The sequence below is a fragment of the Gasterosteus aculeatus genome, chromosome 2 (genome assembly GCF_964276395.1).
Source record: "Gasterosteus aculeatus chromosome 2, fGasAcu3.hap1.1, whole genome shotgun sequence".
Lineage (NCBI taxonomy): Eukaryota > Metazoa > Chordata > Actinopteri > Perciformes > Gasterosteidae > Gasterosteus > Gasterosteus aculeatus.
In genome coordinates this window covers 11,662,911-11,678,971 of record NC_135689.1, presented here as the reverse complement: position 1 = coordinate 11,678,971, position 16,061 = coordinate 11,662,911, and the positions used below count along the sequence as shown (strand labels likewise).

The following is a 16,061-nucleotide window of genomic DNA, read 5'->3' as shown; positions in this document are numbered from 1 at the left end:
GTGTGTGTGTGTGTGTGTGTGTGTGTGTGTGTGTGTGTATGTGTGTGTGTGTGTGTTCGTGTGTGTGTGTGTGTGTTGGGAACATCATTAACTGTAAAGCAGAGCATGATAAATGTGCATCCGGATACAGCTGTTTGAAAGAGGAGAATGTGAATAAGCAGCAATCCCAGGTGTAATCCTGATAAAAGTGAGTGGTGCGCAAATGTAGCGTTAGTGACGGCTATATGCACTGCACTCACCATAGCAACGCCCCCAGTAATCTCTCTTAGTATAATGAAAGATTTACAAACGTGCAAATAGCTGTATGTGATAATGTGTTTGGGACAGATTATAGGAGTTTAGAAAAGTATCGTGCCAGATGAGTCAGCTAACATTTTGGAGTGTGAAGCAATCCAGTATCACAATCAGATGAATTGTATTGCATTGTACTGCTTTTAGTTTATTTTCCACAAGCTTGCATATACAGTGACAAGGATTTAAGACATGTTTATGTTATACTGTTTAGTACATGCATCATATACTAAAGACGTATGCTTATTGTTTTCTGAAATTAACAAATCAAATGAAAAACAATGCATTATGTCGTTTTTTAGGAACAAATATAATTTATATCTTTTTTATGAATATGTCATATGGTCATTTTCTATTTCACAGAAAGAAAAAAGAAGAAAAAGAAAACAGTTTCCTCTCTGTTGGCGCCATCTTCTGGAGGGTACAATACAATTCAATGAATTTCAGATGCTCCTCACTTGACATTTATTAACCAACGTTTTGCAGATCTAAAATGTTCTTCAGGAGTGTTCGTATTGGTGGCATTGTGGATTATTATCTCATGATTGGTTTTACTTATTTCAAGACAAATAGAGACGGGTACATTTATCTAAAAAAATGAAAATCTTTAAAATTACAAACTAGATAAATGTAGAGGGCAATGTGGTTGTCTATCTTTTGTTTTTATTCAAGTAGCTGTCTCATATTCATCCCTATAGATATTTTAGAGTTTGCTGTCCTTCATGCCTTTGGGGTTTGAAAAGAAATGAAACAAAAATGTTACAAATACAAGATAAAAATATATGAAAGATTATCTTAGAAATGATCATAAACAACTATACATTATGTCCCAATTCAAATGGTAATACATCATACATTTTAGTTCTAACTTGACTTAAACCCAAATCAGTAAGCAAATCTCCCAAGTACAATTTACACATACATCATTTAAAAAAATGTCAAAACGTATATTTGTAATTCATTTTCATCATCTTCTAACATCAAATCGTTTTCATCAAGGTCGGATCCCTGTCCGCTGGACCCGCTGTGCTGTGATATAACCTCTAGGGGGCGGTAAGACCAAACAACCTGGATGACAGCTACAGTATACAGCCGTAGAAGAAGAAGAAGAAGAAGAAGGAAGCGGCGCATACGTCATTCATGTACGGTCCGTAGGCTGGAAACAGAAATGGCGGGTTCCATAAACTACTGTCCGCACCGGGACTGAGCAAGTAACGGCGGTGCTTGCGATGTCGAAGATTGGAATAACGTTACAGTTCCTCTGCACAATACGTGTTTAATCTTAACTAACGTTACATCCCGACACATGGCGAGTAGCGACGTCCCTAGTTCCCTAGTTCCTCGTGTTTTTTGTTTTGTAATGCTAAACGCAGAAGCGTCATCACCGATATGAAGGCAGTGTTTTACACTGAAAGAACCTTCATCATCAATTAACGTTAACTTTCCGGGTGAGTCCCCAAATAACACGGGTAGCTGTTAAAAAAAAAGAAAAGACACTCATTGGCTCACCTCTTTGTGATTGTAGGGCGTCCAGATGAGCCTCAGACAATGTCAGTCAACGGAAGAGTGATCCCCAACACCCCGCTGGCCGTGGACTTCTGGCACGTGCGGAAGTGTCCCGGCACGCGGCTGTTTTTCCTGTCCCACATGCACAGCGACCACACGGTGGGTTTGACCTCCACGTGGAGCAACCGGCCCATCTACTGCTCCCCGACCACCGCCGCTCTGCTCAGACTCAAGCTGCAGGTGAGGGTCGCTCCAGTGTGTGTGTGTGTGTGTGTGTTTGGAGAGGGGCTGTTCCCGTTAGATATCATATTTAACATTCATTGTTTTTCTCACTTCAAAGCCACTTTACCTTCTAAAAGGTTAGAGGGTTAAGTCAATATTTATTGATCTGTCCTCAGGGCCCAATTCTCTTCTCACTTTGTAAACATATTTGTTGTGATTAACATTATTCCAAGCCCTTGTCACGCATCGTTTAGAAGAAAATCAGTTTTTTTAAAGATTTCTTCTGCTGAGCTTTTTTTTTATTTCAGGTGAAAGAAATGTGGATCCATCCGTTAGAGCTGGATGGTCCTTGCCTGTTGCCACTTGATGATATCGGCAAGGAGCGACTAACAGTCACACTGATAGACGCCAACCACTGTCCAGGGGCTGTCATGTTTCTCTTCGAAGGATACTTTGGCTCTATACTTTACACCGGTCAGTGTCTGAGTGCATAGGCAACAACTTTTATCTGGTGCTTCTGGGATGTAGCAAAAGGGTTTCATCATCATATTTCCCCGTTATTTTTGTTTTTGCTTTACTACATACTTGTATTTGATGACATGAAATATGTACGGGGACGCAATCACGTAAACATTGACACGCATCTATTTCAGGTGACTTCAGATATACTCCCTCCATGTTGCGTGAGCCGTGTCTGTGGGCCAACACCACAATAGATGTCCTGTACCTGGACAACACCAACTGCGATCCCAACCGCCCCCTCCCCTCCAGACAGCGAGCCACTCAGCAAATCAAGGAGATCATCCGCAGATACCCCGACCACAATGTTGTCATAGGTAGTTCTAATTAAACATTTTAATTTCTATACTTTGTCCTCGTTTCAACAGGATAAACATGTAGGTTTCTTTCCACCATGTTTTTCTATGTGTGCTGTTTTTTGAAAAATTTTCTATTGCATCACCTCCACACTTCTTGAATTAAGGGGGTTTAATCAACGTTTAAATAAAGCTAACCGCCTGAAAATGATGTTGGTTAGCCAGGTTGCCATTGCTGTACTCTTTTATGTGACATTGCTGTTGCTCTGCTCTGAGACAGACCCTCACGCTCTCTTGTGCTTCCTTGCAGGCCTCTATACACTTGGAAAGGAAACCCTGCTGGTGGAGCTGGCCATGGAGTTTAAAAGCTGGATAGAGGTGAGCGTTGAGAGGATGGAGACCCTCAAAGTGCTGGAGCTGCCTGACGTCTTCACCACTGAGCCAGGAGCCGGCCGTTTCCGAGTTGTGGAGCAGTCCCAGATCTGCTCTGCCACTTTACAGCAGTGGAACAGAGGACAGCCTACCTTGGCCATCATTCCCACCAGCAGGCCCCAGGTGTTTTTTCACCCCAATGTCCATGTGGTGCCGTACTCCGACCACTCCTCTTTCCAAGAGCTGGAGGATTTTGTCTCTGCACTTAAACCGACATCCCTCGTACCCATTGTAGGAAACTACGTACCCGTAGGTTTCTCTGCCTTACTGCCCGGCAGAAAGCGCCAAGACATCCTGGTGCCTGAGTCCGTCCGACACTACATGTTGAGGCAGACCGAGGGCCAACTCGGCTCCTCCTCCTCCTCCTGGGACAACCATCGCGGGAAACGTTCACAAGGTTTTGTTCCCACAGGGGTGATATTTGAAACTCCTGAAAAGGAATCCGGGAAATCGTGCGGAGAGGCAGAGTGCACGGAGCAGGGCGCTTCTGAGGGAGAGGTCGACACAGAAAGTAGTGAAGAGGACTCTGACTGCATCTTTGTTGACGTGAGCAAGGACCTCACCCCTAACAAAAACCGAAGAGGGACTAGAGATATGTGGAGGCTCAACATCATCCAAAGAGTGTCTGAGGATGCGGTGATGGCTGAGACGGTGCCCTTCAGTCAACTCAGCCAGAGCAACTTTGCTCCAATGAAGATCCTGAGAAACACCAAGCCCTGCTTGATGTCGGTCAGAAGGACAAGAGGGTCTATTGGAACCAATGCCGAAATGGTGAACAACACAACTTCAAAGGAAAATGACAGCGGCCAGTGTAGCAGATATGGTGATGTTCATAACCAACACGTGCTGTCAGTGAGTGGCGGGATGAGTGGGCACAGTGCACAGGGATATGATCAGATCAGCGACGCAATGTCAAATGAGCAAATAAACAACACCGGGACAACATTGCAGCACAGCCTCGATAAATATTCCTGCTTTTCATCGGACTCGCAGACCGATGTCAACCAGGAGTACATGGAGGAGCTTGAAAGCAGTATTTTGAAGGCGCTGTGCTTCACCGAGGAGGACGTGAAGATGTGCGGCCTCTTGCAGCAGAGCTATGTGCAACAGTTTTCTCTCTCTCCTCTCTGATGCCCCAGAGGATTAACCTTAAAAATAATATGACCTGACATTTAAGTTATTGTTTTGTGTTGAGCACTAGAGACATCCTTATTTTCTCATTTGGTAATTTCCTAATTTATGTGATCATTGTGGCCTTGGTTGCGTATGCCAGTGCAGCTTTCTTTGGTTTAAAAAATGTAACCGCGCCCCCTTTTACATTGTTTATTTTGAGCTGTTAAAAATGTGTGATATGTCAGTTCTGCCCATTTCAACTTAGAAATGTGTATATTTCTGTGGCGCTTTAGTAATGGGCACTGAGTAATGAGAAATATTTAAGACTGGTGTCAGTTTTTATTTGTGAGAATCAAGGTGTTAAAGATAAATGGTTATTCTTGGTATCCTCTGTATTCTTTTGAGTCTAGAGGAACTTTATAATGAAAAACATTTAAGAATTTACTGTAAAAAATATAGTGTGCTTTCCTGTATATTATTAAGCAGCAGTCTTATTTTTTATCAACTACAATACATCGGTGGGAAAACATTTCTCATGATATCGGTCATATTGAAATATTGAATAACTATCCAAGTATCCAAGTCCATGAGCCCAAAACTCCTTTCTTAAAAACAATTGACCTTTTCTGCTTCTGGTAGTTGAAACAAAGCCACATATTACAATGTAACCCTTGATCTAAATGTGACTTGCATATTGTATTAGGAGACATGTGTGATAAATTGCTGCATTTGTATTGATGTCATATTTACAGTATGAGCCGAGCAGAATTGTCTGAAAAGTCAAATGTTCCTCCTCAGAAAATGTATTTATTGAGTCAAGGAAAGTTAGAACAGTGATATTTCCTTATAGGACAACTGTTTCCTGAATAAATAGCCCTTTTTATTTGCAAATGAACGTGTTGTGGTTAAAGAAGTTAATATCTGTTGTAACATCTGCTGTAAATGTATGCTAAGGATTCACAGCTGCTTGCAATGTTGTCATTCCTCCCCAAGATGGCAGTAGTTGTTTTTTTTAAACAGCCGTTGCTTTTACTTTGGCTTCTCGTTTAATGGGGGTTTTAGGTTGCTGCAGTATCCAATTCCTGCAGCATAAAAAAAAGCGAGTATATTTCATGAGGAAAAGCGTGCTGAGCTGTAATGATTCAGCTCTCAAAATGTTCCCATTGAGTCTCCATGGTAAAAGACCATAAAAATGTTGTTTTACTACAGTTAGCACATCTAGAAAAGGGCTGATTCGGATGAATCAAACCCCTCTATTAACCATAAAGTGCTGCGGTTCATATGCCGCAGTATCTCTGTCTAATTGATGTCTCAGAGATTTTATGCTTTGGATATTAGGTATATAACCAGGAAAACATAACTGCAGTCAACTCAGCAAACAGTTGAGTTTTAGTTCATCGATGACACTTACGGAATTAAACATAAAAGCGGAATAAAAGCTATTTCAATCCGGAGAGACTTCTTGAAATTTTAACAATGCTTTATTATAACAGGCATAAATACTTATATTGCAAAGTTGTTTGGGGCTTGGACTCCATCCTGCCGCAGGGGCCAGGATGCCGAGATGAGGCATATCCCCCCTTTGGGAGTCCAGACACTGGTGGTGGTGGTAGAGCCTAAGTAGCTCCAATCTCCTGATATGCCAGGTTCTGCTGTAGATTGGAGGTGTCATTGACATTTATCGCCAAAATATGTCATACATACAAGGAATGTGACTTGGCGGTTGGTGCGTGACAGTAGACAGTATGAAAATAGACAAACTAGCAGTGCACGCGTAATAAAATAAAATGCTAATGTTAACTAACCCATAGCATTAGCATTTTATTATATGGGTTAGTTTAAAATAAAAGAATAAAGTTAGATTTAAAAATATGAATTTTAAAAGAAAGTGACCAGAGGAATGTCAGAGTCAGTCAGTGGATGACCGGGCTCTGTTGATGAGCCCGACTGCCGAAGGGAAGAAACTGTTCGTGTGGCGGGAGGTCTTAGCCCTGAAGGGACCTCAGCCTCCTTCCAGATGGAAGGGGCACAAACAGGTTTTGTCTGGGGTGAGAGGGGTCGGCTACAATCTTTTGGGCTTGTGTGGCAGTATGCAGTGATTGGTCCTAATAACTTTCAGCTGGGTCTGGATCACAGCCAATCGCTGCATGACAATGCGGTACAAAGGCGGCCTCAGAGCACCTGTCTGCATTTCATTAGCCAGGCGTCTTTCACGCGGCGCTGTGTGGTGACAGAAGCTCACTGGTGTGGCTGCATACTACTCTCCACCTGATGCACTCAATGTCCGCCGCTGGTAATTCTCATGGTAGCGTCGATCCCTCCGACCCACGCTGATTGGCTGAAGCGGCCTGACCGGGCATGGATCACTGAGCATCAGCTCTACACCCGCTAACCTGCCAGAGACCAATGCTTTGCTTAAATTAACCCTGTTTCTTTGCCTTTTGTTAAATTAACCCTGTTTGGGTTTGCCTTGTTTTGGCCTCCTAACTAGGTCAAGAAATATTTTAACTGTGTACGAGAGACAGGCCTTACTTATTTGTTTGGATCCTTTGTTATTTGTCTGTGTAGCTGAGAGTTTGTCCTGCAGCAGAGACGGGATGATGGTGTTGAAGGCAGAGCTGAAGTCCACAAACCGGATCCTGGCGTAGGTTCCTGGGGAGTCCAGAGGCTGGAGGATGTAGTTGAGGGCCATGTTGACAGCATCGTCCACAGACCTGTTGATTCTGTAGGCGAACTGCAGGGGGTCCAGGAGGGGGTCAGTGAGGGTCTTCAGGTGGGACAGGACTAGCCGTTCAAAAGACTTCATGACTACAGAGGTCAGGGAGGTGGGCCTGTAGTCATTGAGTCCTGTGATCCTGGGCTGCTTGGGAACAGGGATGATGGTGGAGGCCTTGAAGCAGGCTGGTACGTGGGGGAGGGGAAGGTGATACAGAGGCGTGAGCCCCTGATGGGCTGGGGGACGGAGGGGTGGGTGTGACGGCCCCAGGGCCACTGCCAGGGTATTTGTGGGTGTGTCTGTCTGTGTGTGTGTTACCGGGTAAACTTCCTGGTGGAGTGGAGCTGAGGCCATAAGGCAGATTCGACGCAGCTGTCCGCTGTCTCTTGAGTGCATTAAAACCTGCCCTTTCTGATTGTTTGGGGTTGACTGCTTGGGGTTCTCCTGGTCCCCAGCACAATAGTGTTTCCCTTTGCTGTGTTTTGTTTGTTTAATCAGTTTGGTGAATAAACATCTTTGGCTGGTTCTCCCTGGAGCGTGATTTCCTCTTATTTGTTGTGGCCTTTGAGCCGGACCATAACGTGGGGGACTGGGGCAGGTTGGTGGAGCTGTGGGGGATGGGATCAGGACATTGTCTATTGAATCTGCAGTAGATCTCATTCAGCTCGTTTGTAAGACTGTCTCACCGACCGTCTTACAGGCTTCAGGAATCAGGAAATATTTATTAGCCAAAATATGTCAAACATACAAGGAATTTGTCTTGGCGGTTAGTGCGCGACAGTAGACAGACAAGACAACAGTGCACAAGTAATAAAGTAGAATGAAATGCTAGTGCAATGGGTTAGTAGAATAAGGCTAAGGCTATGGGTTAGTATAAAACAAGGGAATAAAGTTAAAAAAAATTTAAATATTAAAAAGTTAAAGAAAAATATTAAGCATAAAGTGCACTAACAAACAAGTAACAGACAAGTGACAAGTGACAAAGTGATGAATTGCAGTTAAAGTGGCATGTGCAGTATGAGGGGGAGTGACCGGTGGAGTGTTATGGTCAGGCAGTGGGGGATCGGGCTCTGTTGATGAGCCCGACTGCCGACGGGAAGAAACTGTTCGTGTGGCGGGAGGTCGTAGTCCTGATGGACCTCAGCCTCCTGCCAGATGGAAGGGGCACAAACAGTTTTTGTCCGGGGTGGGAGGGGTCGGCCGCGATCTTTTTAGCTTGCTTCAGAGACCTGGAAGCGAACAAGTCCTGCAGGGACGGCAGATTGCAGCCGATCACCCTCTCTGCAGAGCGGATGACCCGCTGAAGCCTGCCCTTGTCCTTGGCTGTGGCTGCAGCGTACCAGACGGTGATGGAGGAGCCGAGGATGGACTCGATGATGGCCGTGTAGAAGTGGACCATCATCGTCTTTGGCAGGTTGAGTTTCTTCAGCTGCCTCAGGAAGAACAACCTCTGATGAGCCTTCTTGGTGATGGAGCTGATGTTCAGCTCCCACTTGAGGTCCTGGGTGATGATGGAGCCCAGGAAACGGAAGGAATCCACAATAGTGACGGGGGAGTCACACAGGGTGATGGGGGAGGGTGGGGCTCTGTTCCGCCGGAAATCTGTCTCGCAGACAGTCCCATGACTGTCTCACGACTGTCCTACGACAGTCCCATGACTGTCTCACGACTGTCCTTCGTCCCATGGCTGTCTCGGACTGTTCCACCGACTGCCTCACACACTGTCCCACCAACTTTCTTACGTCTGTAAGACTGTCTCACCGACCGTCTTAGACTTCTCACGACTGTCTCGCAGAAAGTCCCACGACAGTCCCACGACAGTCTCACGACTGTTCCACGACAGTCCCACAACAGTCCCACGACTGTCCCACGACTGTCTCACGACTGTCTCACGACAGTCCCACGACTGTCTCACGACAGTCCTACGACAGTCTCACGACTGTTCCACGACTGTTCCACGACTGTTCCACGACAGTCCCACGACAGTCTCACGACAGTCTCACGACTGTTCCACGACTGTTCCACGACTGTCTCACGACTGTCCTACGACAGTCCCATGACTGTCTCACGACAGTCCCACGACAGTCTCACGACTGTTCCACGACAGTCCCACGACAGTCTCACGACTGTTCCATGACAGTCTCACGACTGTTCCATGACTGTCTCACGACAGTCCCACGACTGTTCCACGACTGTTCCACGACAGTCTCACGACTGTTCCACGACAGTCTCACGACTGTTCCACGACATACCCATGACTGTCCCACCAACTGTCTTACAGACTGTTCCACGACTGTCTCAGGCTTTGTCAGGCATTGGATGTATACTGTTGTTTTGCCTAAAGATGTTGTTGAAGGCTTGGCCCACGCGGCTGAAGAACTTGCAGATACCGCTTCTCTGCCCCACGTGATTTATGATGATGGAGACGATGCAATCTTCAACTTCCTCGTCCCCCAATATCAAGCAGAGCAGCAAATCTGCTCTACCGCCCTTCATCTTGTACAGCTCATTGTACATCTTCTTGTGCAAGTTCTTGAAGGATTTTAGTTTGAGGTCAAAGTCCACATACTTGACTTTGGACAAAATCTTTTCAACCAGACGCTGAATGATGACCTCGAGTTGCCTGGTGCAACTTTCAATATTGAAGTTCTCCGCTAACCCCCAAACTAGGTCCTCTATGACCGGCTCAACACAACGTTTTTTTCTTTCCTGCCCTGTGTTGTCCTGTGAAGGTTCTACAGGAGAATTTGGAAGAACGTCGATCTGGTGGTCGACCAGCAACTGTGGTGAAGAAAACTCTTTGAACGGAACATTTGAACTTTGTGACTTTGTGACCTCAACTTTACTCGTAGTTGAAATTATCTCTTTAGTCGGTCCAATATTTTCAACCATCCTGAGAACCTGACAGTTATATAAATTCAACAAGTTCATGAAGATATATACTTTTTCAAAAATCTCTTCATCCATCAGTTCATTCTTGATAACACCCTGGTGTGTCATCTGAATTCTTTTGAAAAGGTCATCCTTCAGACGTGTTGCGATTGCAGAGATTTCCAAAACATTGTTGTGATTTTGTTCGTTGTTAGCCCACTTCACCAGGTCTGACACAAAGGGTTGTATATCACCCATCAATATGGGGGAGTATTCTTCGTCCTTCAGGAATTTTTTCTGAATTTGATCAAGTATGTGATTTAGCAATTTTTCAACGAAGCACCCGATATAAATTTTCCCGAGAGTGGCACGTTGAAACATATCTGTCCCGCACATATCAAATACTTTTTCACTAACGTCCCATGGAATCTGTGAACTGATTAAGCCGGAGTAACGTATTTTTGACGTGTCATGCAGGAAAGGATCCATTGTCTCGTTCACTTTCCTCAGAATTGATGATTGAACTCTTTCTGACGTGACATTGTCCGGAGCCTTTGATTCCTCAACACCATCTTGGTCGACAGGCACCAGCTTTTTGGTCAAAGTAATTTTCTGTCTTTGTACTCGAAATATGGACGGCTTTTTCATCATTGGAGTAAATTCCCACAACATTATTAAGGCATGACTAACCATTAACTTGAGTTGTTCAAGGGGAATGACGTGCTCTAGGTGAAAAGTACGTTTCTTGATTTTGTCAAATCTTCTGGCATTTCCTAAAGCCTCTCTAAGTATCATGTCACTCAAGGATTTTGAGCTTGCACACTCGACTTTGTCTTTAATTTGCATAATATGTTTGAAACTTTGAGTCAATATCTCATCTAGAAATTGACTTTCAGTGTATGTCTTCAAAGTGCGAGTGCTCACTAAACAGTTTAGGCATGCTTTGGATAACGCTGTTATTATATCCATAAGCAGTTCTGCCAACATAACTTCAATGGCGACATCTGGGATGCATTTCTCCAGGTTGTTCCACTGATTCTCTCCCAACCTGTAGAAAAAGCTCTCGATCATTGGGAATATGCTGAAGCGTACGTCATGTATATCTTCCGATATAGGGAGGATCATACAGCAGCGTATGAGCAAATCCATGGCTGCTTCCAATGCCTTCAAATTCAAAATGATCTGATCTATAACTAGTCTCACACATCAAAGGAAAGACGCGTCACCGATTACGTGTGTGGTGCCATAGCAACGGTTGCTAGGTGACGGCTGAGCGACTGACAGCTGATATCCTGTCTGAGCGATTATCGTCGTTTCTAAAATACTTCTCGGCGGTGAAAGACTGTGCGATGTGGACATCGCTATTGAAGCTTTGTAGTCCTCGGTCGCCGGTGATTGACTATGTGCATGTTCACACGGACAGGAGCATAACTATTCAGCGACTAACGCACAGAGGTCCACGCGGAAATACACAGCGGCTGACTTGATGACGTCACCACAGTAGGCGGTCCTTCTTTACGCGCGCACACGGAAACAAATAAAGGGGCAGCAGCGGGTAAACGGTTTGCGGACATCTACATTATTTCCCATACATTTTGCATTCATTCTACCAACACAACTTGGAGTGACATAAGGAACTTTATCTATTAACGTTGCATTGTTACCATTTATTGCTCAATAAAACAAGTGTACTAATACTGCAGGGACAAAGTCTGAGCTGAATACATATATAATAACAATGTGGGGGTAGCATTGAGCAGAGAACACACACACGTGCAGTTATCGTAACCTGCGACAAACGTTCCTCATCATACTTTTATTCGGGTTAAGATTAAGGTGAGCTGGGAAATATTGCGAATAATCCCGTTGCTGTAATAGACGACGTCTTTCAGTGTGGAAGACTAGCTGCTTGTTCTTCCCAGTGAGCACAAGACGTAATTTTAACGTTGAAATATGGTTGAAATTGGGTTGAAATGAGGTCTGAACGTCTAAGACCTCGTTTCAACGTCTTTTCAACCGGGATGAAACATCAACGTGCCAGAAAACGTCAATTTGTTGATAAATGTGTCATGTTGTAACGTAAGGTTGAAAGATAGACGATATTAACGTTAATATTTTCATAATAATCTGTAACGCGCATGCACGTGCATGCACGAGTTCTTAGACTCCTGCAGAGCTCCGACCGGGTGAAGCACGAGGCGAAGTTACGGCAGCAGAGCGACATGAACGGGCTGATAGAACCACAACTACCGGCTCCAATACTCTGTAAGTACGCGAGTGTTTGAATGAAGCACACCTGGAACTATAACCGGGTGTTTTACTTCTGCTGCCCACCCGATACGGGAAAAACGGTCCTTTTTGTTAAGCTTAGCGGTAGCGGTAAGTAGCACTTATTTTCTCATTTGGTAATTTCCTAATTTATGTGATCATTGTGGCCTTGGTTGCGTATGCCAGTGCAGCTTTCTTTGGTTAAAAAAATGTAACCGCGCCCCCTTTTACATTGTTTATTTTGAGCTGTTAAAAATGTGTGATATGTCAGTTCTGCCCTTTTCAACTTAGAAATGTGTATATTTCTGTGGCGCTTTAGTAATGGGCACTGAGTAATGAGAAATATTTAAGAGTGGTGTCAGTTTTTATTTGTGAGAATCAAGGTGTTAAAGATAAATGGTTATTCTTGGTATCCTCTGTATTCTTTTGGGTCTAGAGAAACTTTATAATGAAAAACATTTAAGAATTTACTGTAAAAAATATAGTGTGCTTTCCTGTATATTATTAAGCAGCCGTCTTATTTTTTATCAACTACAATACATCGGTGGGAAAACATTTCTCATGATATCGGTCATATTGAATAACTATCCAAGTATCCAAGTCCATGAGCCCAAAACTCCTTTCTTAAAAACAATTAACCTTTTCTGCTTCTGGTAGTTGAAACAAAGCCACATATTACAATGTAACCCTTGATCTAAATGTGACTTGCATATTGTATTAGGAGACATGTGTGATAAATTGCTGCATTTGTATTGATGTCATATTTACAGTATGAGCCGAGCAGAATTGTCTGAAAAGTCAAATGTTCCTCCTCAGAAAATGTATTTATTGAGTCAAGGAAAGTTAGAACAGTGATATTTCCTTATAGGACAACTGTTTCCTGAATAAATAGCCCTTTTTATTTGCAAATGAACGTGTTGTGGTTAAAGAAGTTAATATCTGTTGTAACATCTGCTGTAAATGTATGCTAAGGATTCACAGCTGCTTGCAATGTTGTCATTCCTCCCCAAGATGGCAGTAGTTGTTTTTTTTAAACAGCCGTTGCTTTTACTTTGGCTTCTCGTTTAATGGGGGTTTTAGGTTGCTGCAGTATCCAATTCCTGCAGCATAAAAAAAAGCGAGTATATTTCATGAGGAAAAGCGTGCTGAGCTGTAATGATTCAGCTCTCACAATGTTCCCATTGAGTCTCCATGGTAAAAGACCATAAAAATGTTGTTTTACTACAGTTAGCACATCTAGAAAAGGGCTGATTCGGATGAATCAAACCCCTCTATTAACCATAAAGTGCTGCGGTTCATATGCCGCAGTATCTCTGTCTAATTGATGTCTCAGAGATTTTATGCTTTGGATATTAGGTATATAACCAGGAAAACATAACTGCAGTCAACTCAGCAAACAGTTGAGTTTTAGTTCATCGATGACACTTACGGAATTAAACATAAAAGCGGAATAAAAGCTATTTCAATCCGGAGAGACTTCTTGAAATTTTAACAATGCTTTATTATAACAGGCATAAATACTTATATTGCAAAGTTGTTTGGGGCTTGGACTCCATCCTGCCGCAGGGGCCAGGATGCCGAGATGAGGCATATCCCCCCTTTGGGAGTCCAGACACTGGTGGTGGTGGTAGAGCCTAAGTAGCTCCAATCTCCTGATATGCCAGGTTCTGCTGTAGATTGGAGGTGTCATTGACATTTATCGCCAAAATATGTCATACATACAAGGAATGTGACTTGGCGGTTGGTGCGTGACAGTAGACAGTATGAAAATAGACAAACTAGCAGTGCACGCGTAATAAAATAAAATGCTAATGTTAACTAACCCATAGCATTAGCATTTTATTATATGGGTTAGTTTAAAATAAAAGAATAAAGTTAGATTTAAAAATATGAATTTTAAAAGAAAGTGACCAGAGGAATGTCAGAGTCAGTCAGTGGATGACCGGGCTCTGTTGATGAGCCCGACTGCCGAAGGGAAGAAACTGTTCGTGTGGCGGGAGGTCTTAGCCCTGAAGGGACCTCAGCCTCCTTCCAGATGGAAGGGGCACAAACAGGTTTTGTCTGGGGTGAGAGGGGTCGGCTACGATCTTTTGGGCTTGTGTGGCAGTATGCAGTGATTGGTCCTAATAACTTTCAGCTGGGTCTGGATCACAGCCAATCGCTGCATGACAATGCGGTACAAAGGCGGCCTCAGAGCACCTGTCTGCATTTCATTAGCCAGGCGTCTTTCACGCGGCGCTGTGTGGTGACAGAAGCTCACTGGTGTGGCTGCATACTACTCTCCACCTGATGCACTCAATGTCCGCCGCTGGTAATTCTCATGGTAGCGTCGATCCCTCCGACCCACGCTGATTGGCTGAAGCGGCCTGACCGGGCATGGATCACTGAGCATCAGCTCTACACCCGCTAACCTGCCAGAGACCAATGCTTTGCTTAAATTAACCCTGTTTCTTTGCCTTTTGTTAAATTAACCCTGTTTGGGTTTGCCTTGTTTTGGCCTCCTAACTAGGTCAAGAAATATTTTAACTGTGTCCGAGAGACAGGCCTTACTTATTTGTTTGGATCCTTTGTTATTTGTCTGTGTAGCTGAGAGTTTGTCCTGCAGCAGAGACGGGATGATGGTGTTGAAGGCAGAGCTGAAGTCCACAAACCGGATCCTGGCGTAGGTTCCTGGGGAGTCCAGAGGCTGGAGGATGTAGTTGAGGGCCATGTTGACAGCATCGTCCACAGGCCTGTTGATTCTGTAGGCGAACTGCAGGGGGTCCAGGAGGGGGTCAGTGAGGGTCTTCAGGTGGGACAGGACTAGCCGTTCAAAAGACTTCATGACTACAGAGGTCAGGGAGGTGGGCCTGTAGTCATTGAGTCCTGTGATCCTGGGCTGCTTGGGAACAGGGATGATGGTGGAGGCCTTGAAGCAGGCTGGTACGTGGGGGAGGGGAAGGTGATACAGAGGCGTGAGCCCCTGATGGGCTGGGGGACGGAGGGGTGGGTGTGACGGCCCCAGGGCCACTGCCAGGGTATTTGTGGGTGTGTCTGTCTGTGTGTGTGTTACCGGGTAAACTTCCTGGTGGAGTGGAGCTGAGGCCATAAGGCAGATTCGACGCAGCTGTCCGCTGTCTCTTGAGTGCATTAAAACCTGCCCTTTCTGATTGTTTGGGGTTGACTGCTTGGGGTTCTCCTGGTCCCCAGCACAATAGTGTTTCCCTTTGCTGTGTTTTGTTTGTTTAATCAGTTTGGTGAATAAACATCTTTGGCTGGTTCTCCCTGGAGCGTGATTTCCTCTTATTTGTTGTGGCCTTTGAGCCGGACCATAACGTGGGGGACTGGGGCAGGTTGGTGGAGCTGTGCGGGATGGGATCAGGACATTGTCTATTGAATCTGCAGTAGATCTCATTCAGCTCGTTTGTAAGACTGTCTCACCGACCGTCTTACAGGCTTCAGGAATCAGGAAATATTTATTAGCCAAAATATGTCAAACATACAAGGAATTTGTCTTGGCGGTTAGTGCGCGACAGTAGACAGACAAGACAACAGTGCACAAGTAATAAAGTAGAATGAAATGCTAGTGCAATGGGTTAGTAGAATAAGGCTAAGGCTATGGGTTAGTATAAAACAAGGGAATAAAGTTAAAAAAAATTTAAATATTAAAAAGTTAAAGAAAAATATTAAGCATAAAGTGCACTAACAAACAAGTAACAGACAAGTGACAAGTGACAAAGTGATGAATTGCAGTTAAAGTGGCATGTGCAGTATGAGGGGGAGTGACCGGTGGAGTGTTATGGTCAGGCAGTGGGGGATCGGGCTCTGTTGATGAGCCCGACTGCCGA

The 16,061-nt window shown here is 44.4% G+C and overlaps 3 protein-coding genes and 3 long non-coding RNA genes across 6 annotated transcripts; 3 read left to right on the top strand and 3 right to left on the bottom strand.

Annotated features, from left to right (window-relative positions):
• Positions 1 to 412: 412 nt before the first annotated feature.
• Positions 413 to 2,068, bottom strand: LOC120829477 (uncharacterized). The gene is made up of 2 exons (XR_005713672.2): positions 1,801 to 2,068; positions 413 to 1,370 (listed from the first exon to the last, which is right to left on the bottom strand). It is a non-coding gene; the product is annotated as an uncharacterized LOC120829477 (long non-coding RNA).
• dclre1b (DNA cross-link repair 1B) lies at positions 1,395 to 5,274 on the top strand. Its single transcript, XM_040193592.2, has 5 exons — positions 1,395 to 1,739; positions 1,817 to 2,037; positions 2,328 to 2,493; positions 2,673 to 2,855; positions 3,145 to 5,274. The coding sequence occupies exons 2-5, from the start codon at positions 1,840 to 1,842 to the stop codon at positions 4,395 to 4,397; spliced, it is 1,800 nt and encodes a 599-aa protein (XP_040049526.2). The 5' UTR covers positions 1,395 to 1,739; positions 1,817 to 1,839; the 3' UTR covers positions 4,398 to 5,274.
• A 567-nt stretch (positions 5,275 to 5,841) lies between these two features.
• LOC144388984 (uncharacterized) lies at positions 5,842 to 11,122 on the bottom strand. Its single transcript, XM_078092728.1, has 2 exons — positions 6,912 to 11,122; positions 5,842 to 6,031 (listed from the first exon to the last, which is right to left on the bottom strand). The coding sequence occupies exons 1-2, from the start codon at positions 7,753 to 7,755 to the stop codon at positions 5,883 to 5,885; spliced, it is 993 nt and encodes a 330-aa protein (XP_077948854.1). The 5' UTR covers positions 7,756 to 11,122; the 3' UTR covers positions 5,842 to 5,882.
• Positions 6,756 to 7,422, top strand: LOC144388987 (uncharacterized). The gene is made up of 2 exons (XR_013453287.1): positions 6,756 to 6,870; positions 7,378 to 7,422. It is a non-coding gene; the product is annotated as an uncharacterized LOC144388987 (long non-coding RNA).
• A 2,592-nt stretch (positions 11,123 to 13,714) lies between the features above and the next one.
• LOC144388986 (uncharacterized) lies at positions 13,715 to 16,061 on the bottom strand. Its single transcript, XM_078092734.1, has 2 exons — positions 14,785 to 16,061; positions 13,715 to 13,904 (listed from the first exon to the last, which is right to left on the bottom strand). Exons 1-2 carry the CDS (start codon positions 15,626 to 15,628, stop codon positions 13,756 to 13,758), a joined length of 993 nt encoding a protein of 330 aa, XP_077948860.1. The 5' UTR covers positions 15,629 to 16,061; the 3' UTR covers positions 13,715 to 13,755.
• LOC144388988 (uncharacterized) lies at positions 14,629 to 15,295 on the top strand. Its single transcript, XR_013453289.1, has 2 exons — positions 14,629 to 14,743; positions 15,251 to 15,295. It is a non-coding gene; the product is annotated as an uncharacterized LOC144388988 (long non-coding RNA).